At 37.5% G+C, this 27,547-nt stretch overlaps 2 protein-coding genes across 6 annotated transcripts; one reads left to right on the forward strand and one right to left on the reverse strand.

Moving 5' to 3' along the window:
* Positions 1–1,184: 1,184 nt before the first annotated feature.
* Positions 1,185–9,010, reverse strand: dhrs7ca (dehydrogenase/reductase (SDR family) member 7Ca). 2 transcript variants are annotated; one of them, XM_053674229.1, is made up of 8 exons: positions 6,421–8,966; positions 5,743–5,837; positions 5,509–5,653; positions 5,309–5,421; positions 2,670–2,880; positions 2,474–2,566; positions 1,589–1,741; positions 1,185–1,492 (listed from the first exon to the last, which is right to left on the reverse strand). In XM_053674229.1, exons 2-8 carry the CDS (start codon positions 5,761–5,763, stop codon positions 1,284–1,286), a joined length of 945 nt encoding a protein of 314 aa, XP_053530204.1. In that variant the 5' UTR covers positions 5,764–5,837; positions 6,421–8,966; the 3' UTR covers positions 1,185–1,283. The 2 variants fall into 2 exon arrangements, with proteins under 2 accessions (XP_053530204.1, XP_047006292.1); XM_047150336.2 differs by having other exon boundaries at positions 1,185–1,741; positions 6,421–9,010.
* A 433-nt stretch (positions 9,011–9,443) lies between these two features.
* Positions 9,444–27,041, forward strand: LOC108255936 (splicing factor U2AF 65 kDa subunit). Of its 4 annotated transcripts, XM_053674222.1 has the most exons (12): positions 9,444–9,578; positions 11,095–11,191; positions 11,668–11,793; positions 13,215–13,318; positions 15,119–15,270; positions 16,043–16,159; positions 17,327–17,465; positions 17,735–17,814; positions 20,699–20,821; positions 21,004–21,090; positions 21,452–21,694; positions 25,414–27,041. In XM_053674222.1, exons 2-12 carry the CDS (start codon positions 11,112–11,114, stop codon positions 25,543–25,545), a joined length of 1,383 nt encoding a protein of 460 aa, XP_053530197.1. In that variant the 5' UTR covers positions 9,444–9,578; positions 11,095–11,111; the 3' UTR covers positions 25,546–27,041. The 4 variants fall into 4 exon arrangements, with proteins under 4 accessions (XP_053530197.1, XP_017307831.1, XP_017307841.1 ...); XM_017452342.3 differs by lacking the exon at positions 11,095–11,191 and having other exon boundaries at positions 9,447–9,578; positions 11,664–11,793; XM_017452352.3 differs by lacking the exon at positions 11,095–11,191 and having other exon boundaries at positions 9,530–9,597; positions 11,662–11,793; positions 13,164–13,318.
* Positions 27,042–27,547: the final 506 nt, after the last annotated feature.

The raw sequence follows: 27,547 nt of genomic DNA on the forward strand, positions 1-27,547 counted from the left end.
CACTCCTCCATGACGACATCACGGAGCTGGTGGATGTTAGAGACCTTGTGCTCCTCCACTTTCCATTTGAGGATGCCCCACAGATGCTCAATAGGGTTTAGGTCTGGAGACATGCTTGGCCAGTCCATCACCTTCACCCTCAGCTTCTTTAGCAAGACAGTGGTCGTCTTGAAGGTGTGTTTGGGGTCGTTATCATGCTGGAATACTGCCCTGCGACCCAGTCTCCGAAGGGAGGGGATCATGCTCTGCTTCAGTATGTCACAGTACATTTTGGCATTCATGGTTCCCTCAATGAACTGTAGCTCCCCAGTGCAGGCAGCACTCATGCAGCCACAGACCATGACACTCCTAACACCACGCTTGACTGTAGGCAAGACACACTTGTCTTTGTACTCCTCACCTGGTTGCTGTCACACACGCTTGACACCATCTGAACCAAATAAGTTTATCTTGGTTTCATCAGACCTCAGGACACGGTTCCAGTAATCCATGTCCTTAGTCTGCTTGTCTTCAGCAAACTGTTTGCGGGCTTTCTTGTGCATCATCTTTAGAAGAGGCTTCCTTCTAGGATGACAGCCATGCAGATCAATTTGATGCAGTGTGCTGTGTATGGTCTGAGCACTGACAGGCTGACCCCCCACCACTTCAACCTCTGCAGCAATGCTGGCAGCACTCATACGTCTATTTCCCAAAGACAACCTCTGGATATGACGCTGAGCATGTGCACTCAACTTCTTTGGTCGACCTTTGGAACCTGTCCTGTTAAACCGCTGTATGGTCTTGGCCACCATGCTGTAGCTCAGTGTCAGGGTCTTGGCAATCTTCTTATAGCCTAGGCCATCTTTATGTAGAGCAACAATTCTTTTTTTCAGATCCCCAGAAAGTTCTTTGCCATGAGGTGCCATGTTGAACTTCCAGTGACCAGTATGAGGGTGTGTGAGAGCAATGACACCAAATTTAACACACCTGCTCCCCATTCACACCTGAGACCTTGTAACGCTAACAAGTCACATGGGAGGGAAAATGGCTAATTGGGCCCAATTTGGACATTTTCACTTAAGGGTGTACTCACATTTGTTGCCAGCGGTTTAGAAATTAATGGCTGTGTGTTGAGTTATTTTGAGAGGACAGCAAATTTACACTGTTACACAAGCTGTACGCTCACTATTTTACATTGTAGCAAAGTGTCATTTCTTCAGTGTTGTCACATGAAAAGATATAATCAATATTTACAAAAATGTGAGGGGTGTACTCACTTTTGTGAGATACTGTAATGTCACATTTCACTGCACCGGTTCCACACCTGCAGCATTCTTCACTCCTGCTGCCATTACAGCGAAGAAGAGGTTGGGAAAGAGAGAGCGAGCATAGATAGCTGCTTTTGAGATGAAATGGGCCATGATGATTTCCTTCTTCTTACTGCCCAAAGCTTGCAGTATTGCATTGGCCATCTCCTCCGGTGAAATGCCATGAGGTTTCTGTCCTGTTAGGACTGCAGATTTCAATGAGCAGGAGAAAATTGGACTAAAGTCAAGAGGGGTTGTGTGTTTGTTTGGTTTATGAGAAGATGTAGATGATGATGATTTACCTGACAGGATGGAATTGCCCGTGGTGGTATGTTGGGTTGTGGAAGCAGCGTTTATGAAGGTATGACTGATGGTACTAACGGAGATTCCAGACTCTTGCACCTCAGCTCTTAGGCAGTCGAAGAAGGCCTGTACTGCATGTTTGGAGGCAGCATCTGAAACAGCAGGCAGTCAGTACAATTGAGAAAAAAAGGCATTTATATATATATATATATATATATATATATATATATATACATATATATATATATATATATATATATATATATATATATATATATATATATTAAGACAGTAATTAAGACAAAAAATAAAATGCAGTATGTCATGTTACTGAGAAACTAGAAAGTGTGAAGCCCTCTTTCCTGAAGACTTTACCATGTCAGAAAACATACAGTTTTACCTCTAACAGCACTGACAATGGAGACTCCTTCCATGCTAAAAATTTACCATATAAGCAGTTACAACATTTTTTAAAAATCTGTTTATGCGGATAACATTAGAATGAGTGTTTTAATATAAACTATCATTTGTCTTGCAGCTAGCACTGCTCAGAGCTGTGCTGTTATAAAAAAATTAATCAACACCCTCTGACCAATCAGAATTGAGATATATTCAGTCTAATTATAATCAGCTGATTATTTGCAGTATTTTTATATTTAAGTGTTTGTTTGTTTTTAAGGTACTATGACATAGTACTTAGTTTTGAAGGAACTGTGAGTTACAGAAGCTACATCATCGTACCGTCACACTACATCCTTAATAATTTTGATGGTAACGGATCCTAATATCACTGATAAAAATAAAAAATAAAAAAAAAGAATAAAATAAGCATTTGATAACATGAAAGTGAAGCCATCGTTTCAGTGTCCTCTAACCAGACTCACAAGTTGTTCGGAAGGGAACGGCCAGTTTTCCCTGAATGCTGTTGACCAGGAGAATGTGGCCAGACCTTCTGGAGATCATTGAGGGCAGAACACCTGCAGTGATAAAACATCATAGTGTTTTAACACACCATGCCACTAATTCAGCAGCAAGGTGATGGAGATGATGATGTCACACCCTATAAATTATATATTATACCTTTGGCCAGTGTGATTGGTCCAAAGTAGTTGACATCCATAACCATCTTGTCCATTTCCAGAGACAGAGACTGTGCAGGTGCCTTCACTTTCATGCTGCTGTTGATGATGAGCATGTCCAAGTAGCCATAACAGTCAAGTACATCTGAAAGCACATCTGGCAACATCTCTGTGTCTGTGAAGTCCAGCTCTATTAACTTTGGTGGGAAAGTCTGGAAAATTGTGATTGAGCAGATAGTAAATTAGAGGAATCCACATTTAAACTGGAATGATAACAATGACATTCTTAAATATTCAGTGTAGTACAACAAAATGCTCTTCAGATTAATGCCATAGAAGAACCATTTTTGGTTCCCTAAATATTGTTTCTGCACATGATTCTTTAGCCATTTTAGTTGTTACCACAGTAACTGAATAATCAATTTCCAATACATCCTTTCACATAATCATTTACATAATGGTAATATTTATGGTGGGAGATTTGTTTGTATTTATCTGTGGCACCAACAATATATCTAAGGAAATCAAAACTGGTACTTCTTCCTCATCACTTTAAGTAATCTTTTCTGGCATCTTTATTTTTTAACTCTGTTCTATTCATGGTAATAAATTTACATGTGTCTGTTTAAGGTAACGCCTTGCAAAACATTCAAGCATTATAGGGAGCAGATTATGTTATATGAGATGTCAGGACAACCTAAAAGAGAAACATGGAAATAGCACACAACTATAAGAAAAAAATTATACAAGATTAAAAATTTATCATCTACTAAAAATACAACATGAATGAAAAAATAAATCGTTTAATATAAATGGATACAATTGATTAACTGAAGACAAAGAGTGATGAGTGATTGAACACTAATAGTAGTTTACTGGAATGTTAAATCTGGAGATTTAACATCTCTTCCCAGTAGATTCATTTTATTTGCAGATATAGAAATACGGTAGTGTAGTCAGAGTTCTGTTTCAGCCTTGTCACACATTTTGTCACCCTTCCTGTCTAACTAAATGTGCAAAAGCCTACCCAATATATAACAAGTTTTTCAGTCATTTATGTGATAACATATTCGGAGAGGCTTAGCACATTGTATGATAAAAGGGTCTTCACATGACAACATGTACTACTTATCTATCTTCTTATGTACATTCTACATGCAGAAGTGTCCTTGGGAAAGACACTGAACCCCAAGTTGCTCCCGATGGTAAGTTAGCGCCTTGCATGGCAGCTCTGCTACCATTAGTGTGTGTGTGTGTGTGTGTGTGTGTGTGTGTGTGTGTGTGTGTGTGTGTGTGTGTGTGAAAGAGAGAGAGAATGGGTGAATGAGAAACAGTGTAAAGCGCTTTGTAGAACCGCTAAGGTTAAAAAGCGCTATATAAGTGCAGACCATTTACCACAAGTAAGAATCAATGTATTTACTACATTGGTGTGATATGTCTGAATTTCCATCTGGTTCGCATGCATTTGTATTAACTACTGTTGTGTACTCCCTAGGATTAGTTTATACAACCAAATACATTTATTTTGGATTAAAATATTAAGCACATTTAAAAGGAATGTGAAAGAAATTCTGTAAAGCAATTAAATATGGTTTCAAATATCAAACTGTAAAAACTGTAATAAATAAATAAATAAATCCATTTTCTGCACCGCTATCCTACACAGGGTCACAGGGAACCTGAAACCTATCCCAAGGGACTCAGGGCACAAGGCAGGGAGCCAACCCATCGCAGGGCACAACTGCACACACAGTGTCACTCATTCACACACTATGGACAATTTGGAAGTGCCAATCAGTCTACAACGCATGTCACTGGACTGGAGGAGGAAACTGGAGTACCCGGAGGAAACCCCGAAGCACGGGGAGAACAGGCAAACTCTGTGCATGCAGGGCGAACACGGAAATCTAACCCCCAACCCTGGAGGTGTGAGGCAAATGTGCCAACCACTAAGCCACCATGCCCCCCTGAATAAATAAAATAAATAAATAGTTATTGATAACTGTCTTGTAGTTTGTTTAAAGCATCTTGGTGAACTTGCCATAATGTGACGTTAGCTGTCTCAATTGCTTTTGTCTCTGCAAATTCCTTATATTTTTTAATGGTGTAATCCATCCATCCATCTTCTATACTGCTTTATTCTTTTCAGGGTCACAGGAAACCTGGAGCCTATCCCAGGGAGCATCGGGCACAAGGCGGGGTACACCCTGGACAGGGTGCCAATCCATCACAGGACACAATCACATACACATTCACACACCCATTCATACACTACGGACACTTTGGACATGCCAATCAACCTTCCATGCATGTCTTTGGACTGGGGGAGGAAACGGAGTACCCGGAGGAAACCCCTGCAGCACGGGGAGAACACGCAAACTGCGCACACACAGGGCCACGGTGAGAATTGAACCCCCGACCCTGGAGGTGTGAGGCGAACATGCTAACCACTAAGTAATGGTGTAATGTCTAAGATTTGCACACACTCATTTAGAAGACAAATTAAACTTTATGACACTATGTCATATAAGTAGAAAAGCTCTTTTCAGAAAATGCAAACTAGTAAGCCAGTAACACAACATATAAAATGTGTATGATTAAAATTAAATTAATGTTCACACTGTGCATTTATCTACTTACTAAAATAGGATCTGATTCAGTGACCAGCTGTTGTGCAAAAGCTTCAAGCTTTTCCCAGTTCTTCCCACAAAGGATCAACCGGGCTCCCCGCTTGTGGAAGAGTTTTGCACACTCTTAAATAACAGAGGACCATAATCAGAGCTGAAGGCTCAACAGTAATAAATGAAATACATGAGGAAACACATGAAATAATAGCATACCATTCCCCAGGGCTGATAATGAATCTGTTATTAGCACTACTTTGTTTTGCACAGGTGTTTTGTGCAACAGTTGCAGTATCACATTGTACAGATGGAATATTCCTGCTGCAACCACCACCACAACAGACAGCAGCAAAACCGTGGCCTGAAAGACATAATAAGGTAAAAGACCCCCTAGTTTATGTAAAATTAAAATTCTACAATATTTCATGCCTTGTACATGCATTTACTTACAGCACTGTTGAATTTATCCATGTTGTTGTTGTTTTTTTTTTTTTTTTTTTTTTAAATCTCCAGTATGTCAGAAAATAAAAGCAAGTAAGCTATATCTGAAAGACATTTCCATGAAAAAATGACCAAACAAGAAAGCAACAAATTAAACTGAATACATATAAAATGCAGAACATGAAGATGGGAAGTTCCAAATGCTGTTATGAAAGAATTATTTTGGTCTAATTCAGACGTTTAAATCATAGCATCATAGAAACCCTTTATGTAGGTTTACAATCTGAACTGAACAGATGATATAATTCACAACAGTCGTGCCATGCATGAACTGTAATCACTAAGCAACATTCAGACTGTGTCTATAGACATATCACTGTGTACAGCATCTGTTTTTAGTGAAGAGCTAAATATATTCACCATCCCTAAATATACTCCAAGCTCAAATTCCAGTCGTGCAAATAACCACCACTGTGACACAAAAATTAAAACCTTTACAAGAGGTACAGTTAAGCAAAATGGGAAGGCAAATTATTTAGTCTACTATACTGATACACTAGGCTTACTTGTGATAACAAAACAGTGACAGTGATATGTCATTACAATGCAATCCAACATTCAGGATCTCCAATACAAGCAAAGATACATACTGTACATACAGATAAGATATTGCTCTGCGTGACTTACAGAATCCTGAAGATTTGTTTGTTTGTTTATCCTGGGTTAGATTATTAGTATTTGTAATTTTTTTTTTCACAGCTCTATCCACAGCTCAGCTCTGAAACTCTGAACAGCAGCTCCACCAGCAAGACCTTTGAGATTTTGGTGCTTTTAATAGCACACAGCTGAAGCTGTCTGTCTGAAGGTTTTCAGGCATCCGAGTAATTTTGAAGTTTATAGTGGTAGTAGTAGTAATATGTCTAGGAAACCAGATTTGTTAAAGATTTACTGATCACTCATCTGAAGGGCTTCAGCAGTGACAGAGTTGAAGCTAGAGCATAGCAGCATTTAGAGCATTGTACTATTTCAGGAGAAGAGACAGGTTTAAATATAAGTTCATTTCTGAAGACATGCTTTAAAATGGATTCTGAGATCTGATTGGTAAGGATGTGTTGAGTAATCTTCCGTAACAGCAGTTCTGACCTTAGTGATGGCCACAAGCACAAATCACAGGTTTATATTAAACCTAATATATATTCTAATATTTTATTGTTTATAGTAACAACTAATTCAGATGCTACGCATAATCTCAATATTACAATAAACAAATTATAAGTACTAATTCAGCATCGGAATTAGTTGCTACTACAAGCAATAAAATGTGAAGCTTTCTGATAGGAGATGTTTATTAAACATTTATGGAAGGAGACTGTAGTGTCAGTCCTTTGTACAGCTTTCCACCACTGAAGATGTCAGAGGACTTTATGCTTTCCAGTTTCTTTCCATTCTTTGTCTTATTAACATCAAGTGAGAGAAAAATGAGGCTGGTGAGGGCACGACTTTTTATAGCTGTTATATTGTGATAACAGGGAGGGCATGGTATCTTAGAGGTTAGAATGTTCGAATCCCACCTCTGCCATGTGTGAGTTTGTATGTACTCCCTGTGTTTTCCTCCCCCAATCCAAAGACATGTGTTGTAGGCTGATTGGCATTTCCAAAACTGCCTGCACTATGTGTGTGCGATTATGCCCTACGATGGGTGTAGCCTGCCTTGTGCCCTGAATCCCCTGGGATAGGCTCCAGGCTCCCCATGACCCTGTGTAGTGTAAACGGTACAGAAAATGGATGGATGGATATTTTGATAACAGGAGCTATCGTGTTTTGCAGATGTTCCACAACATTAAATGTAACTATAACCTTATAAAATGTGTTGTTATTTAATTAATAAAAAATGGATTGTTGTCAAATTACTGCAGCATGAGGAATAAAACATGTCACTATGTGTTGTTTTAGGAAATTAATCAACCACCCTGTCATGTGTTTTACCTTAGCCTTGGTTTTCTACCCCAAACTCCTCTTATTGAGTGTTTTGGTACAAAACACAAATGACCTTCAATGCAAAAATAAATATATATATAAATATGTATAAAAATTAGTTGCTGTAATAACATTTTATCACACAAGTAATAATAAATAAAATAAAACCAAGTGAAGTGTTTAAAAAAAGCATTTATATAGCATTCAGTAATCATGTATCAGGTTACTTTTAAGACAGGAATTTTTTTCCAGCTGCAGATGGTGCGTAACCTCCCTTGTCAAGTATTTGAGAGGATTGGGGACTTTTTTTGTTTCCAGTTAATATTTGCGCTAGCAAATATAAACAAATATGACTATGATATATTAATTGTTTGGCAGCAATACACTGAGAGTCATAACACTTAATAGCTGGAACTGGGTCTGACTCAAGAGGCTTCTCCAAATGGTCCAGTAGTAATCAACATATTTTGACTGTCATCAATAAATACCAATGTTTAGACAACTTTAGACAACATGTGAGCTAATGAAGCTGCTGCTTCCCTCAATACAGACAATGGCTTTTTCTGTTTCCAGTGAGATGCTGCAGTTTGATATCTATAAGGTTTCTTAATATGGATGTTTTTCCCTAAAAATTTGTTTCATAGCACACACACATTCAAATATAGGAGCAATTTAGCATAGCCACACCAACTAGTGGCATGTATTTTGGAAGTGGGAGGAAAGCAGAGAGCCCTGAGAAAACCCATGTAGACATTGAAAGCACTCTGCACAGACAGTAATCTGAGCACAGAGTCGAAGCTGGGGGCCTAGAACTGTGAGATAGCACTGTGCTTGATTATTATATAATTATAATAATAATAATGATTACTATACTCCGGCCTATGTTGGCTATAGAACTTGTTTTTTTTTTGCTGCCAATGCTGCTGTTATACAGTACTTGTTGCTGCAACACTGCAAAAATAGTTTACAGTTTACAGCCCACCTTCTGTGTATTTATTGACCAGTTCTGTTTATTTATTCTCCTGCACTCGTCTCACACTGATGTTTATTGCACCATATGCAGTCTTGCATACTGTTCTGTGTTGCACCATGGTCGTGCACCATGTATAATAGTAATGTATAACCAGTAATAATAATAATTATAATAATTATAATGTTCTCCACATGCCAAAAATGCTTGATTTTGCTGCGGCTTTTATTCCAAAACCCCATCCAGGGTGTCCCCCATCTGCGATAGGCTCCAGGCGCCTTGTGACCCGGTGTAGGATAAGCAGCACAGAAAATGGATGGATGGATGGATGGATAATACATGCTACTCGTACTCGTGTACGATATATATAGTCCTGCCTCAAGTCCCAGATGCAACAAGGAGTACTTGGTCTTGTCCTGTTACCTGAGACAGACAGAAAGAGTCAAAGGAAGAAGGCAAAAATGCTTACACGCACACACACACACATACCAGAATGCATATTATTCAGCAATAACACAGTACACATCTTCTAGAAGACTGGATGAAGTGCATAATAGTGTATACTGATGAAGGTTTTTATTTGCATGCTATCTTAACATAAACCCTGATTTAACCCAGGATAACACACACGTCTGCGAACGCATGTTCTGTACAGGGACTTCTGCAACCGAAATTACCAGCGAGTGAGGCGCTATAGAGCTCGCCAGGCGCTCCAGACTGGACCCTGCACAACCTCCTCCGCTCCCATGTGAAGCCCATTCCGCTTTAATCCATCTTCACCTCCTCCTTATAATTGCAGCTTTCTCCTCCTATAGATACTGCGCCGTTTTGCGGTGCCGCGGGCAAAAAATGTCCGATTTTGAAGAGTTCGAGAAACAGCTGAGCGAAAATCGGCAAGGTAATATGTTTTCCATGAAATATTTATTGTCTACACCTTGCATTTAATACTGTCGTTTCATAATTTGCTCCGGTGTTGCTGCTGCCTAGATAACGCGAGTTGTCATGGACAGTTAAACCGATAATGTAGCCGTTAGCTTCTTCGCTAGGTAGTTGATTACCTCACTGTAACTGAACGCAACAGGGGTGTGTCTCAATTGGCTGTCTACTGCCTACATAGGTGCACTATATTGTATATAAAATGACCGCGTCTGCCCTCTGTGTAGTGCACTTCATACACTGTACAGAGCCGTTTGGGATGTAGCCATGGAAATCCGATAGTCTTTGGCGATACGATAGTCCTTCAGTTGGTTCCTCAGTTAAATCTGTTTAGGCCAGTAATGTTTTAATTGATTATTCTATAGTTAGGTTTGAAATATAAATGTAATAAACACCCAGATACCTCAAAACTCATATGCTATCTGTGGGTTTATTTCCCGGTCTGTAGTAATGTTGCCGGAAGACACTTGTTAAAGAGTGATCCTCCGGTTATCAGTACAGGACTCTGACAGTCTTGGTCGAAAACCAAAAGTTTAATGATTACTACGCCCACCTCATATCTTTAATGAATACTTTAACTGTGTTTTTTTTCTTCTTCACCCTTATAACCGCTTGTTGGGTTTGACAGCTCGAGTTGCGCTTGAGCGTTAGTGAGTCACGTGACCATCCATGTGCGATGTACTCTATAATTTATCTAAAAGCATATAGTTTCTCTTAAAACATGTTTGGATCGGATTACGTTTATATGGAGAGGGGGAGTAATGCAGTTACATACCTGGGGTTTTAATCCTGTCTCTCGAGTCTTTGACAAGTCATTTTAAATGTTACATATATATTTTTGTTGTTCAGCTTATCATGCTCTACAATACTTGTTTTGGTTTAGTTTCAGGAATAGACAATTAAATAATAATAATAATATAAAAAAACACTTCCTGATGTGTCCGTATACTGACAAAAGAGTACAAAACCTCTTTTGTTTGTTTGTTTGTTTATTTATATAGCCAACATGTCAAGTCAGATTAACATACAGTATTACCTGGGGTATTTTCTGCAAGTCTTTGTGTTAGGTAAAAAATGGCATAATCTTTCCAGATGTAGGACGTGCGGTCCTTAAAAATGACCGACATGACACATTTTGAAGGGACTAAAATCCCAGAGATACACCTGTAATAAATTATATTACCTCACCTACCTATGTAAAACTACTCCAGACCAAAAAGAGCTTAAACTAGATAAAAATGCATCTAAACTGTAGGTATATATAGGTGTAAAAATGCATCTAAAACCAGTGATCACTAACCCTGCTCCTGGAGATCTACCTTCCTGCAGGTTTCATCTCCAATCAAAATCTACAACACCTGTTTTAGTTGATCAAGAACTTCTTAAGGCAATGATTAGATGGGCAGGTGGGCACAATTATGGTTGGAGCTAAAGTCTTCAATTGTCTTTATTGTTTAACCTTTTAATCTTTTGTTCAGAAAATTCACAAAAATGAATGGAGGAATGGTCTCGGATCCCTTGCCATTTATTCTCCAAACTCATCAGGACTCAGAGCTGTTATCTTGGCAAAGGGAGGTATTGACTAAAAGGATGCCAATAATTGTTGCACACCTATATTTATTTATTATTATTATTATTTTTTATATAAACCTGTTTTGTTTGCAGTTGTTTGATATCCATGAGAGCAAAGTATTTTTGTGAATTTTTAAAACAAAAGATCAAAAAGTTAAACAAAAATGTTTTCCTAGCCTTCTTTGCTCATATTTACCAAGGGTGCCAATATTAGTGGAGGGCACAAAATATGCATTTGCATCTCAATGTCGTCACAAATGACTGTTGATAATGGCATGTTTTTAGGATGTTTAATTGTCATGCTGTATTTGTATCATCATGATGACTGCATTGGAAATAGAATTGGGTGCTTGTTGCAGATGTTTTTTGATTGTCAAGGTAAAGGACTTCGCAATTTATTTAACAGTCTCTTTTCTTAAACAAAGTCAACTGATCAGTGATATTTACTCATCCCCTCCCTTCCCTCCAAATACAGAGAGAGAGAAGGAGAAGCACAGGAAAAGGAGCCGGAGTGGCTCACCAAGTCGTGGTGAGAAACATCACAGCCGAGAGAAACGCAAAAGCCGTGATTGCCGGAGCAGCTCCAGAGATCATAAAAAACACAGGTGCCTGTACAAGATCATTAACCGTCCCATGTTTTAGACAGTATTTGGCTCAGAAGAGCTGTTGAACCCATGCATTTAACAAGCCACTTCTCATGTAATGTTAATATTTAAAGCACTGGATCAGATCAGTACAAGGAATATTTGTAATGCTGATAATGTCCTCTGTGCTGTGTTTAGCTAAGATCTATATTGGTGAAAAAAGTGCTGGCAGAATATATTGCTTGTTAATCATTATTACAATATTGGTCTTTGCTAATTTTATATATATATATATAAGCCCTCTAATAACAATTTTTTTGTGTTCCTGGTATAAGCATTTTGGTTAGCCAAAATTCCATCCATCCATTTTCTGTATTGCTTAACAAACACTGGGTCGTGGGAAGCCTGGAGTGTATCCCAGGGGACTTGGGGCACAAGGCGGGCGACACCCTAGGCAGAGTGCCAATCCATCGCAGGGCACAATCACACACTACAGACAATTTAGAGATGCCAAACAGCCTACAGCGCATATGGGGAGGAAACCGGAGTAGCCAGAGGAAACCCCCAAAGCATGCGGAGAACATGCAAACTCTACACACACAGGGTAGAGGCTGGAATTGAACCCCCAACCCTGGAGGTGCGAGGCAAACGTGCTAACCACTAAGCCACAGTGCAGCCAACCCCTCCCCTCCTCCCGTTAGCCAAAATTCAATATTGATTAATAATAACTTTTTTATTATTGCAATAAATACTTGATATTTTACCACAGTTTATGATGACTATCAGAAATATTTAACATTAATGACATTTTGTTAAAAATCACAATGCAAAAAAATATTCCTCAGTAGGAGCAGTCAGTGTGACACGTTGGTCCCCATGTTAATGAAACCTTCATAAGATCTTCATCTGGTACTGATGAATCTTGCCTTTGCTGGGATGGAGATATGTGATGCTGATTTCAAATGAGGGGGAAAAAAATAGGGAACTTTGGATGACTTCCATCTGGAATACAGGGGTAATGAATTGACCTCTCACGATTACATTTTAGCTGACGATTAATTGTCTAACTCATGTCATTCATGATTTAGTTGTTTTTTTCAGTTCATTTTAAAGCATGTTTATAATATGAGATCTAAAAGAATAATAACACACTTGCATCAAAAAAGCAGCATTGCAGGCAAAAATACAATCAGTGTAGCATGAATCCGTTGCTAGGTATATCACAAATTGCAGCATGTCATAATGATAATCAAGTCTATTTTAAAATCGGTGTGTGTACTGATAGCAGTCAACTTGTTTCATTTCAGTTTCATTTTGTGTCATTCGGTTGGCAGTTGTACAGGGAAATGTTATTTAGATTTGTTAATTACGCTGGAGAATGTATTAATCAGATTCTGTCACTTGTCAGATGTTGGCCAGCAATTTCTTTTTGTCTTGTTCAGTCATTCTCCACGGAGAACAAGAAAGAAAAAGGCATACAAATACTGGGATGTTCCAGCGCCAGGATTTGAACACATCACACCACTGCAGTACAAGGCTATGCAAGGTACAGCAAATTTCCATCTTTAATCATGTAGTCAGTGCAGATCAAGAGATTTGTACAGAGCAGAGTGCCTAAAATATCTAAAATATGTTTGTGGGGTTTTTTTTGGCCTTTATTTAATACATCTAAAAAATAGCACTGTAGTACTAATACATAACAGTAATAGTATAGCAGTAGTAATAGCACTTTTTTTGGTAGAAGGAAGATACTCAAGATTCAGTTCATGATCTGTTGTTATAAAACTGTAATGTGCATTATGGCATGACAGTATTATTTTTAGGTGTCCATATTATTTAATAGGGGTGTAACGATACATTGGCATGATGCATCCTGATGCAAAAATGTGATTATATGCATTGTGGAAATGTACAATATGAATTATGCATCTCATGAAATTGCACTGTTTGAACACTAGCACATCTCATATAGAGTTAAATTTATTGAGCGCAGACCGGTCACATGATCACATTCTTCCTAGGAGAGCCTTTACAATCATATGCACTTGTTCAGTGACGGAGAGCCCGATAGCTCTAGATTGCGATGACTAACACACATTATACATTATATGGTTACGCTATATGGGTACACATTACGTTATAATGGTTAAAAACGTTCTTCAGTTACTTTCAAAGAACACCAGCCTCATGTCGGTGTAATCTGCGGTGCCCAAGAAAGTCGGACATTTTAGTCGACTTTGGAGCTCTGTTTCTGCTGCATTATGTTTCAGTCTATCATTTTCAAATTCCCCAGGTCAGATAAAACATTTTGTGAGAATTTTTAAATGTATTTATTTATGTTTAAGGTATGGTGAATCTGTAGTACATTTTGTTTACAATAATAAACCCTTGTTCATACCAATCTTTAATTTATTTAGTTTTATACAGACAAAGCTTCACATTGTTTTGCATTGTTCTTTTTTTTTCATTCTAGTTTTGTTAAAATTTTCTGAAAATTGAATTGAATCGAATCATGAACGCAGTATCGTGAATCGAATTGAATCATGACTGGAGTGTCGTTACACCCCTATTATTTAATGTGTGCTTAATCGTTAAAACAGTTCACAAAACTTTGACAGCTAGGTCACTTCAACTGTGGTACAGTGCTTTGTCCCTGACTGCAGTCGTCATTAAAGCACAGGGTGTTGCTAAATCCCAGCACTAGTCACAAATATCAGGTTTTGTTTCATCTCCATTGTCTTCATTTCAAACTGTTCAGTCTATGGCATCCCAAAACATTACATATTTTAGACCTGGGGAAGGGTTACTGGCTGATTTGCAAGGCACATATGCACAGTTTTCATGTGTGCAGTTACATTACATTACATCAACATTGTCAACTTTTTTTCAGGGGAAACTATTTATGTATTTACAAAATAGTGTAATTTCTATTTAAAGTGCAGACAAAGTGCATTGGTAGTAATTGGGAAATTTTATTTATTTATTTATTTATTTATTTATTTATTTATTTTTCTTTTTATTAAATTTTTATTTAACCTGGTAAAATTCTTGTTGAGATTAAAAGTCTCTTTTTCAAGGGAGACCTGGCCAAGAGGGCAGCATACACGGTTTCAGAAAAAAAACCGACAAAGCAATCATACAGTACAGTCAACAAAACATAGATTGGATTTAAATAACCCAAAGAATGACTCGCTTTTATTACTTAAATATAGACAAGAAGAGAGTTTAAAATGTAGAGTTTTAGGGTAGAGTTATTGGGTACATATGATGGTGAATTAATTATCCTTCTCTCAATCACTAGTGTTTGGAACGAGTCTGTAATGTAGCATTTATCTACGTATTGTAGCTGCTGGGCAGATCCCCACCATAGCTCTGCTGGCTACATCCAGTACAGCAGGAATGGCTGTGACACCAGCGCAGGTGCCTGCTGCTGGCAGCCAAATGACCAGACAAGCCCGACGTCTGTATGTTGGCAACATACCATTTGGAGTCACTGAGGTGAGCATCCCAAATTAGCATTATAATAATAATAAGGTATAACTGCAAAGGTAATAAAGGCACTGTACAGGTATGATCGCCACTCTGAATCTGTTCAGCATTCAGCTCTCAGATTCCTAACTAAGCATTCAACTCGTCATTTTGTTGTGTGCAGAAAAGTAGGACGAGTAAGTCTCATTGGGATTGTCTTTCATTTTTAGTAACTTGGCACCTTTGTAAATGAGGGCTTGCCCTTAAAGCTGAAGATTATCCAAATTATATTATTATCATCAAGATTGACATTATAGGTTCTCATGTCTGTATTGGGGTGCACGGTGGCTTAGTGGTAGCAAGTTCACCTCACACCACCAAGGCTGGTGGATGGATTCCCGCTGCTACCCTGTGTGTGCAGAGTTTGCATGTTCTCCCCGTGCTGCGGGGGTTTCCTCTGGGTACTCTGGTTTCCTCCCCCAGTCCAAAGACATGGATGGTAGGCTGATTGGCATGTCTACAGTGTCCGTAGTGTATGAAAAGGTGTGTGTGTGTGTGTGTGTGCCCTGCGATGGATTGGCACCCTGTCCAGGGTGTACCCCGCTCCCTGGGATAGGCTCCAGGTTTCCTGTGACCCTGAAGGATAAGCAGTATAGAAAATGGATGAATAGATGGATGTCTGTATTGACAGGCAATTGCTTAAGCTGACCACTAATAGGAAGAAGTACAGTATATATCCTTTAATAACATTAATAAACCTTTTAATAATCTTAATAACAAACCACTTTCTGTTGCCTTTTAGGAGTCAATGGCAGAGTTCTTCAATACTCAAATGAGATTTGTTGGACTTTCACAAACACCAAGCAACCCTGTGCTTGCAGTGCAGATCAATCAGGATAAGAACTTCGCCTTCCTTGAGGTAAGTAATCCTTCATATTGAGTTGCTTATTAGTTCCCTTGATGCTTAAAATGTACTGCATGGATGCACACAACAATCAAAGGGCATGATGTATAAGGGAAAGAGTGATCTCATGGATCACATGGATCTCAGTCGGCTGGAGCTGCAAGCAACTACAGTGTTAACTTTACATTGCGTTGTTGAACAGCTCCTTAAATGTCTTAATTTTTCTGAAGTTACGAAGATATTGAATTATTTTAAATTCAAATTTACATAATAATATCCTTAATCTCATCTTATTTATTTTCCTTTTGATTTTTTTTTTTTATCTTAGTGTAAGCTTAGTCTAAGCTGATAATATAATGTACTGGGAAGATGACTGAAATATTTCTCATGATTTTAAAAACCTTTTGATCTGAAGGTGTATGATTAAATGTTTGAAATCTGTGTTGTAGACAAAAATATGCCAACATATTCGTTTCTTTCATTAGAAAACTAACATTTTATTTACAAAAAAACTATTTTTTAAACTTGGAGCAAAATATTCAGAAAACAGCCAATAAGTGTCCAGTATAGGTGTGAACTCCTTTAATACTGTTTAAAAAGCATCTCAGGGGGATTCCTCAAGAAATCGGTTGAGAAAATGCCAAGAATACATTTCTGGAAATTCTAGGCAAAAATGGTGTCTACTTTGAAGATGATAAAATATTAAATTATTTTGATTCATTTGAGATTTTTATTTATTTATTTATTTTTTTTTTTTTACAACATAATTCCCATAGTTCCATTTGTGTTACTCCAGAGTTTTGATGACTATTTTTATTATTCTAAAATGTGGAAAAACGAAATAAAAATAAAGAATGAGTGTGTCTAATCTTTTGACTGGTAGTGTATGTCCTAATATTTTTGCCCATTGAATGGAGAAGTTTAGTAAATGGCAATTTCCAAGTCTTACCACAGATTGGAACGAGGTCTACATCCAAAATAAACCTTGGCCTTATTTCAGTGTACCTCACAGACAACACAGGGTGGATTACAGGCTTGACAAATTGTTGTTTTTTAAATTTTTATTTTTATTTTTAGAAGCTTTACCTACATAGCAAGCGCAGCATAATATGATATGCATGTAGAGCAAAGTCTTCTCAGTCTTCATGACTGCAGTGAGCATTAAAAAATGCTTTCCTTCAGTTTCGATCTGTAGATGAAACCACACAGGCCATGGCATTTGACGGAATCAACTTTCAGGGGCAGGCACTGAAGATCCGCCGACCTCATGACTATCGACCTCTGCCTGGTATTTCTGAGCAGCCTGCTTTCCATGTACCAGGTGAGTAACATGTGCTTACATTTGATTAGCTGTGATGCCATGAGCTTAGTAATTAGCACATAATGTAGTTGTAAAAATATTTGTAGGTATTGAGAAATTAACCAAAATTATTTAATATTCAATATTGGCAATTGAGAAATTAAATGTGATCACTAATATTTATCAGTAATCATCACAATGTAAAATTATTGCCTTATGTGTGCCTGAATAGATTTGATTTAATTATTAAGTACGTTTTCAATTTTTTTACTACTGTTTTGCACCCCCAGGAGTTGTATCCACAGTTGTACCAGACTCTCCCAATAAACTCTTCATTGGAGGTTTGCCCAACTATCTTAATGATGATCAGGTATTTTTTTAACCTCTTGCACAAAATGCTAGTAGTTTTTTTTTCTTACACCATCCATCTTAGAATAGCACTAAATAGCATACATGTTTTCCAGTTGTCTGACTTATTTAGGTTGTACTGATTAAGCTCAGTAATTGTAACGCCACTATGCCTATAGATGGTGGTGGTCTTAGCTTTTAACTTAATGTTTATGATTGCAAAAGGCAATTTTAGATACACAGTTATTCAGTAATAAGTATAATAAGACTAGTGATGTTATAAAAGTAACTCTTTTTTTAAATTCAATTTATCAAACCATGATGGTAAGATTAAAAAGTGAAAGGACAGATTTTCCATCTAGGCGCATTATTCCACTTGCTTAAACATCTGTTGATTTATCAGCTTGTGTAAAAAGATGCTAACAGAGGGTAAACGGGTTGATTTATTATTATTCATACTGATGTTTGAGTAAGTTAATTCCTAAATAGTAAAACGTCAAACTGTGATTTTAGATATTGAATCAATACTTAAAAGAGACCTGGGGTTTGTCCTTTGCCCATTTTATTGTTTATTAAATATACAGTACTGTGCAAAAGTCTTAAGCTTATGTAATTCTGCAAAGCAATGATACCTTCAGAATGAAACGAAATGTTTCTACATATAAGAAAATTGCTGTAAAGTGTAAAATACTAAAACAAGTCAATATTTAAAATGAACACTTTTTAACAAAAAAATTATATTGGTTTTCTTTACATAAACTGTCATTAATTTATTTAGGAAATTGACTTGTATGTTTTTCCAACTATCTTGAAGAAACTGCCATAGTTCTTCTAGAGACCTTGGTTTTTGCATTTACATCTGTTTCTGCAGCTAAAATCCAGAGAACTTCCATTACATTTTTAACTGAAAATATAGTGCATTCTGTAATGTGTGATGCCCTGAATTTGACTTTTTTCCAGCAACAACATGTCTCAAATTGTTTTATTCCTTTTATATCAGTACAGTTTGTCAGTGATGATATTTTTTCAATTTTTATGAAAGAATCTGTTATATCTTTAGCTGCTTGTAGTTACATTCAGTGTTATGGAACAGGAAGTTAGTTAGGTTATGGCAGCTACATACAGTAGATCTCTCTTTGCAATTCGGCAAAACAGAGAATACATAGAATCCCACGCAGACACGAGAAGAATGTGCATTGAAACTACACACACACAGTAACCTGAGCTCAGGATCGAACCGGTGATTTGAATTGCAGCCAGCACTACTGTCAGAGCTGCTGTTATAGAACAGTGCTGTGGTATATCATCTCACGTAGTTCTTATATATTACAATATACAAACATATGTCAGTAAGTGGGGCATGGTGGCTTAGTGGTTGGAATGTTTGCCATGTACCTACAGGGTTGGGGGTTCGAATCGCACCTCTGACCTGCATGTACTCCAGTTTCCTCCCCAGTCCAAAGAAATGTGTTGTAGGCTGACTGGCATTTCCAAATTGTCTGTAGTGTGCGAATGTGTGTGTGATCGTGCCCTATAAGAGGATTGGCACCCCATCCTGCCTTGTGCTCCGAGTTCCCTGGAATATGTGTGTTTGGAAAACTAAAATTTGCTCTTTGCTACTGACGCAGTAATGCAGATTACATCAAATTAAAAAGATAAAATTTATATAAAAATATTAAGGTGCCTAAGACTGCACAGTACTGTATTTCTCCCAATTATAATGCCAGAGATATATGTCATTATTTATGAAAATGCTGAGCACCTGATTGCATTTTTTTCTATGAATTGTATTTCACGTTGTGACTAGGTGACTTGGCGTCACATTTAATTCTCAAATAGATAAACAATAATGACTACATAAATGCTTGTTGGTTTCTATACTGGGTGGATCAATGACAATCTCTCTCTTTATTCTCTCTCAAACACACTGACAACTTCTGTTTGTAATTTTGGATGAATATAATAATATTAGCAGTAAGGTTACTTTCTTTGCTGAACCAGATGCATTACATTACATATAGTAATGATTCAGTACGTTCTCCTTCCTAATTGGAATATAACAGCCAATGCAAACTACTAGGCACAAATGGAGATTAATGTACTCTTTTTCTTCTCATATTTTAAAAAAATTCTTGCAGTCACTGTTACTGCCCTGAAACTCACAGCTCTTTCGTTTTTGTTCCCCCCCACTTTGTCCCCAGCTAGGGGCCTGTAAGATCGTTAAGTCTGCGCTCATAATTTGTTCACTATTACTGATCTACTGCTGCCATGTCAACATGTAATACAAGGCAAGTAAGACATTCCGTACCTCACACGGATCAACTTCCTGCCAGCAGGGGTATTTCCTCCCCCACGGCTGCCACACTTTCTCCTCCCATCACTCTTTTGGAGCGCGCAAACCCACTCAGGGATTTCTGGGGGGCGGGGCAGGGCGGGTAGAAGATGGCTAGTTGTGGTGGGTTGATTTTAAAGGGACAACTGTCTGCTCATAAACATAATAGTGGTGGTTTGAGTAAACACAGCATTTGTTCACACTATTGGTGGTATTTAAATGCATTCCTATAGTCGTGGCATAGTACCATACTACACTCATTTTGTGTCATAAAAACAGACTCTCAGATCTGCTTGTTCTGTGAACATAACACCAATGATTCGACTTTTTAAAACTTTAAACATTAACATGTGATTAGAAATCACAGCTCTTTAATTATGTTCACAAATCATTTTAATGCTACCTCAACAGTAATAATGTAAATAGTAAAGGTATGTGTTATGGTTTGGGATATTTGCTATATCATTTTACCACTTAATTTCTTTCCTCATTAGTCAATAAGTTTTCATGTATTCTCCACCTGTCCTACCCACTGCTGTCGTGAAAATTCTGTATATTCTTATCTCTTGCACAGGTTAAGGAGCTTTTGACATCATTTGGACCACTCAAAGCCTTCAACCTTGTCAAAGACAGTGCTACATCACTGTCCAAGGGCTATGCTTTCTGTGAATACGTGGAGATTGGTGCCACTGACCAGGTATAGACATGTTATTCAGAGCAAAATCGGAAAAATACTGCTGTTTTTTGATGATCAGAGGATTTATAGGTAATCGACTGTTTGTCTTGTCACACATCCCAGTGGGTACTTATTAATTAATGCTTTCTATACAATGTGCTCTTATATTAATAACAAAGGCATGACTCATATGTCGGATTTAGGCAGTTGCAGGGCTGAATGGAATGCAGCTTGGTGACAAAAAGCTCATCGTCCAGCGTGCCAGTGTCGGGGCAAAGAATGCAAATCCAGTAAGTACCATCAGTAAGTGACATCATTCCATGACCAGTATGGGCACTGTGATTTTACCTTTCTCTCTGGTTACCAATAAAAGGTTTGTTTGTCTTCCTTCTTGTAGGTACTCTGTAAATGTAAGCAAATTCTGGTTTGTCAGTCACTGTTAAAGCTTTGGAGCTTTCTGTTTGTGAATTTTTAAAAGGAAACAAATTCCAGACACCTGAAAAGGCCTTAATAATCGCATTGAGGCTTAAAATGGTTCCCCTTTCTTTACCTCTCCTTCAGATAGTCTTCCAAAAAACAGAATGTATATATTTTACAATGAAGCGACTTGTCATGAATCACATGGATTCTCATTAATGTTTTTCCCTATAGACTGTGATCACAGAGAGTCTGGTGAGCCTGCAAGTGCCCGGGTTGCAGAGGCTGCAAAACTCGGCCATGCCCACCACAGTGCTGTGCCTCCTCAACATGTTGCTGCCTGAGGAGCTGCTTGACGATGATGACTATGAAGAGATCCTGGAGGACGTCAGGGAGGAGTGCTGTAAATACGGCAGCGTGCGCTCCATTGAGATACCTCGACCTGTCCATGGAGTGGAAGTGCCTGGCTGTGGGAAGGTCTGTCCACTCAGAGAGTGCATGTATGCCTGTTTATGGCTACAAGAAGAGTTTTCTATAGCTATATGTGGGAGTGTGATGGAATTGCAATAAACCAGGATAAGAAACTCTGAAATAATCTTACCATCAAGGTAATCTATACCGGAATTGATATAAATTATTAAGAGAAATTACGTATCTCTTTAAAGCCCACTATGTGAAATAGACACATACTTGTAGCAGTGTACTTGTATGTTAAAATATTGAGTTCCTATGCAAAATGTATGTAGGTTCACAGGTCACAGTTTTCTCTGATTTTCACCAACTGTGTGTCTATTTCACATAGTGGGTGAAAATCTGAGAAAACTGTGACCTGTGATCCTCCATACATTTTGCATAGGAACAGAACATTTTAACATCCAAGTACACTGCTACAAGTTATCACTTACAAATACACAAAAAGAGTAGTCTTCTTTTCCCTCTATAAAAACGGCCTATAAGCCAATCATCGTGTAAATCTAGAATGAATGACAGTTGCGTAGGTGTTTTTGACACTCTGAAAGCCCTGCCCCCTTCCTCCATCTCACATTAGTAATCTCTCATCTCTTCTTGATTTTCCGCTTGAAAGATGGGCTGATTTGAAGTGCCCCCGTTTTCTGTCAAGGTAAATGGAGATTTTTGTTAGTCTGTTAATTTGAAATAAAATCAGTCTGAATGATTGAACAGACATGGTGATTGATGCACTATATGGCCAAAAGTATGTGGATACCTGACCATCACACCCATATGTGGACCTTCCCAAATCTGTTGGCAGAAAGTTTTACGCTGTAGTTTTATGATTTCCCTTCTACAGGAACTAAGGGACCCAAACCTGTTCCAGCATGACCGTGATTCCATCTCAACATCACTTGCGATTTTGTGCCTTTTGCGTGAATTTATTCTTGTACATATGACATTCTTAGGAGTCTGTCCCCATGACAACATTGCCATACATAAAAGTCTGCAGATGCTCTTGGGAAAATTAAGTTGTTAAACAGTACCTTTCCATGTCACTGAAATGTACATCTGTTTGTACCTTTAGTGTGTAGCTGTAGAAATTATTTAATCTACATTATTGGAAATAATTTGTCTTTACATTCATATGTGGAGTTTTGCCACTACTGCTGATGGGAAATTCCTTGACATGTAATGTGAAACGCCTAACAGGATTCGTAGCATTAGGTCATAATTTGGAGTTACGAGGAGGTGGGAGCCACTTCATATATTCACTCACGATTGGTGTTGCTTTGTGAAAATGGAGGCACCTTGTGAACTGGACAAGGGGGGGAACCCATAAGATTCCATCATGACATAATAACAAGTAGATAATCAATCTATGTTCATCCACTGAATACATCCATTGCCAGAGCCATATCTCCCTGCAGTTCTCACCTGGTTTCTCACTGAAGCTAAGCAGAGTTGTACCTGGCCAGTACCTGGATGGAAGAGCTCCTGGGGGGGGGGGGGAACAAAGTTTGCTGCTGGAAGTGGTATGAGTGGAAGTGGTATGGGCGCTCACCCTGTGGTCTATGTAGGGCCTAATTCCCCAGTATAGGGACGGGGCACTATACTGTAAAAACATCTTTTGTATGAGATGTTAAACTGAGGTCCTAAACAATTGGGTGGTCTTGGCTCTAAGTTGTCTAACACATCTGGATTTAAATATCAGGGATTTCTGATTTATCGTCTCATATTCATCTTTTGATCTCAAACCCAGATGTCTTCAGTATATAGCAAAAATGAAAGAATTGGCCTTGAGGTTCCAATAATTTCGGAGGTGACTGTATGGGTGTAATGCTCAGGTGTCCACATACTTTTGGCCATATAGTGTATTTGGTGGTTAAAGGTGGTGAATTATTATTTTTTAAAACCTTTCAAATTATAGTAATTTAAAACAAAAGTATGCAGACCTGAATGTGTATGAAAACCTGTGTAGCAATTATCTGTTATGACACCAACTTTAATGTGGCAATAATCATTTTTTGAAACCTTCTGATTGTATTACAACTGTAGTTTTAAATCAGTGTCTGTGTGTGATTCTCTAATGCCATTAATCCTGGTAGGGTCACGTGACCTACTGTGCCCTCCACTCATACTGGCACCCTTGGTGAATATGAAAAAAGAAGGCTCTGAAAATTGTCTTTGTTGTTTAACCTTTTAATATTTTGTTCAAATAATTCACAAAAATACTCTGCTATCATGGATATCAAACAATTGCAAACAAAACACAGGTTTATAAAAAAAAAAATCTTTGTTAAATATAGGTGTGAACAATTATTGGCACCCCTATGAATTCATATGAGAAAAATATATTTGAAGTATATTCCCACTGATATCTTACTTTTTTAGTACACCTGGCTGACTAGGAACAGGAAATCATTCAACCATGATTTCCTGTTTCACAAGAGTATAAATATGAGGTAACACAGGCCAAATTCCCTTAGTCATTCATAACAATGTGTAAGACAAAGGACTGTAGCTGTAATGTGTGGCAAAAGGTTATAGAGCTTCACAAAATTGGAAGTGGCTTTAAGAATATAGCACAAGCATTGAAAATGCCCATTTCCACCATCGTGGCAATATTTAAAAAGTGCCAGTCAACTGGAAATGTTATGAATCAACTTTGAATTGTACATGTGTCTATATTGTCTCAACACACTGTGTAGAGGATGGTTCGAGTGGCCAAAAAATCTCCAAGGATCACAGCTGGAGAATTGCAGAATTGCAGAATTGCAATTCTCCAAAACTACTCCTCAAAACTACAATCCGAAGTCACCTACATCACCACAAGTTGTTTGAAAGGGTTTCAAGAAGAAAAAAAAAAGCCTCTACTCTCATCCAAAAACAAACTCACACAGAGAGGTAGCCATATGGAAAAGTACCACATGCCCACAGTTAAATATGGTGGTGGCTCTTTAATGTTTTGTGGCTGTTTTTCTGCCAGAGGACCTGGACATTTTGTTAAGATACATGGCATCATGGATCAAATATCAACAGATATTAAATGAAAACCTGACTGCCTCTGCCAGAAAGCTTAAAATGGGCCGTGATTGGATCTTTCAACAGGACAATGATCCAAAACATACATCAAAATCAACACAAAAATGATTTACTTAATTTGAAGGATCTGGAGAGATTCTGTATGGAGGAATGGTCTCTGATCCCTTGCCATGTATTCTCCAACCTCATCGGGCATTATAAGAGAAGACTCAGAGCTGTTATCTTGGCAAAGGGAGGTAGCACAAAATATTGACTAAAAGGGTGCCAATAATTGTGGCAAACCTATATTTAACACAGATTTTTTTTTATATAAGCCTGTTTTGTTTGCAGTTCTTTGATATCCATGAAAGCAGAGTATTTTTGTGAATTATTTTAACAAAAGATGAAAATGTTAAACAATAAAGACAAGTTTTCACAGCCTTCTTGCTCATATTTACCAAGAGTGCTAATATTCGTGGAGGGCCCTGTATATAATAAGGCCATATAGAGGTGTACGTTGATCCAAACAGAGGAATTTTCAAATAAGTGGCCCATAATTTGAAGAAGGGAAAGATATGACCTGATTTTATCATTAAGTAATAACAAGTAGATAATTATGAAAGAGATAAATGTGCTCAAAGATTCTTGGGAATACATTCTGTTCACACACTGATTACTGAGCGACATGCACCCACTTATAATTTTTAACATCTATGTTGCAGATATTTGTGGAGTACGGATCAGCAGCAGACTGTCAGAAGGCCATGCAAGCTCTGACTGGACGAAAGTTTGCTAATCGTGTTGTAGTCACCAAGTACTACGATCCAGACTTGTACCACAGACATGAATTCTGAAAGTGCAAGGAAGAAGAGGGATGTTCGAGTTATAGTTTCTGACAAATCGACTGTTTTTTCTTTTACTGGTTTTTCTTTTACTGTTGTGCAGTTTTTTTATTACGTACAAAGCTGATGTGAGTAGACCAATGTATAGATTTTTGAGCAACATTACAACATAAATACCTACAAAATATTTTCACAAAAATTCTTTTAGCATTCATCATTTAACATTAACAAGACAAAATATATGATCTAAGTATGTAGATCTATGTATCTAGCTAGCTATTTTTTATATTTATTTACAGTGAATTAATTTTATTTACAGACGACAAATAATTAAATGGTTAACTTATGTGTATAGCTTCACGCTCAAGCTTATTGTGTTATCTGGGCCTGTATTCATCAAGTCTCTCAGAATCTCTCTTAAAGGAGTGTTTATTGTGAATGGCAAACAAATACATGCGTGAATGACGTGAGATGCTGTAAGTGCATGTAACAGTATTTGCTTGTTCTATACGTATTGTTACCTGATCATCCCTGCTGTACCGGTGCATATTCTCTGCTCCTAAATATGCAATGTGGCAATCATTTTAAGCTCTACTGACAGCACATATAATCCAAGATCTGTCCATACAGCTTAACCCACTCATTAACCTTTAGGCTGTCTGGAACATTTTGTGTGTCCTCCGCATCTGACTGCAGTCATTTTGTCAAATGTTAACAGTTCTCCGTATTAGTGATCTTGATGAACATTTTAGTCTAAGAATCAGTCACTAATTTTCAAGCAGTTATGACTGATTTCCTACTATAAGAGGCTTGGTGAATAAAGACTCAGATCTCTAATGCGGTAAATACCTTCAGTTTGAATTTAGATTAAAGCCTGGTGTGATTCATTTGTAGTTCAAGTGAATAATGACACTGTTATCCCAAGAAATATGATAGATAAAACATTTGCTGCTTCTTATCTAATGGTAAGGCAAAAAGAAGTATGTTGTATGGGTATTTAAAAACTACTAACGGTGTAAATATTGTACTACAGGAAGATATACAAATATATGAGTTTGTGTGAGAAAGAGTAATTGTATATAATTCTGTTCTATTTATACTATTTATCTGTATTTATTATGAGTATTTTGCACCTTTAAATCAGATTCCAGACGTAGACAATTTAGGCAAAAGTCGAGCTGTGATTTTGTTGTGTAACTGTAGAAATGCTTTTGTGAGGTTAGGAATGTATCTGGATTTGAGCTGTTTTAAGTGAACACTATTGTTTTACAGACTTTTTCGGACTACTAAGAGCTGCAACAGAGAAACCCAAGCAGTTTCCACCCTCATATTATACATCATGTTTGAACTCGTATGCTACGTTTACGCCAATAATATTACACAAATAAAATTAAAACCTACAAATGTAAAAAATCATTTCACAACAAAACTGTTCCAAACTTAACCAATGCTTAGTTTTGTAAAGTGAAACCTGCAACTGGGTTGGCTGCAATAAAAGATTGTACTCTGCAATACATCAGTCTTCTGTTTTAATTACGTACATCAGATGTTGAGTATGGAGAGGGTTTTTTTTTTTTTTTTTAAACTGATTTCAGAACGCATCACTGCAAAACAGGTATTTTGTGCAAAGTGGAAATATTTTGAATATGGCAAAATTTATCTAATATTTTTTATTATGAAATTATGATGAATCAAATATGAGTATTCATTAGAGAGTATTATTCATTTCAACCATTAAATTTTATTATTATATTGGCAGATAATTTTGTTTATTTCTAGAAATAAATGTTATTTAAAAAATGTTCTGCCAATAGAACAAAAAACTTAGAAAAATTAGAACATCAGTAAAAATTAGTAATCTTATATTTGGTTTGTTGTAATCATATAAAAAGTAATACTAGATAGACATGACTATATTTAAGAAAATAAAATAAGATTCCAGCTGCTGCACAATACTGGATTAATTGGTTCTGTATCCCTGCCAACAGTCTAAAGATTTGTCCCACTTCCACCC

Source organism: Ictalurus punctatus, chromosome 2 (assembly GCF_001660625.3).
Source record: "Ictalurus punctatus breed USDA103 chromosome 2, Coco_2.0, whole genome shotgun sequence".
NCBI classification, from domain to species: domain Eukaryota; kingdom Metazoa; phylum Chordata; class Actinopteri; order Siluriformes; family Ictaluridae; genus Ictalurus; species Ictalurus punctatus.

Coding starts and splice junctions, on each gene's coding strand:
- dhrs7ca (XM_047150336.2), bottom strand. CDS start 5,763: ATGGATAAATTCAACAGTGCT. Junction 5,422..5,508: donor ATTATCAGCCCTGGGGAATG/GTATGCTATTAT, acceptor CTGTTATTTAAG/AGTGTGCAAAACTCTTCCAC. Junction 2,881..5,308: donor CTGAATCAGATCCTATTTTA/GTAAGTAGATAA, acceptor ACAATTTTCCAG/ACTTTCCCACCAAAGTTAAT.
- LOC108255936 (XM_017452332.3), top strand. CDS start 11,434: ATGTCGTCACAAATGACTGTTGATAATGGCATGTTTTTAGGATGTTTA. Junction 17,466..17,734: donor GCCTGCTTTCCATGTACCAG/GTGAGTAACATG, acceptor TTGCACCCCCAG/GAGTTGTATCCACAGTTGTA. Junction 21,091..21,451: donor GGGCAAAGAATGCAAATCCA/GTAAGTACCATC, acceptor TTTTCCCTATAG/ACTGTGATCACAGAGAGTCT.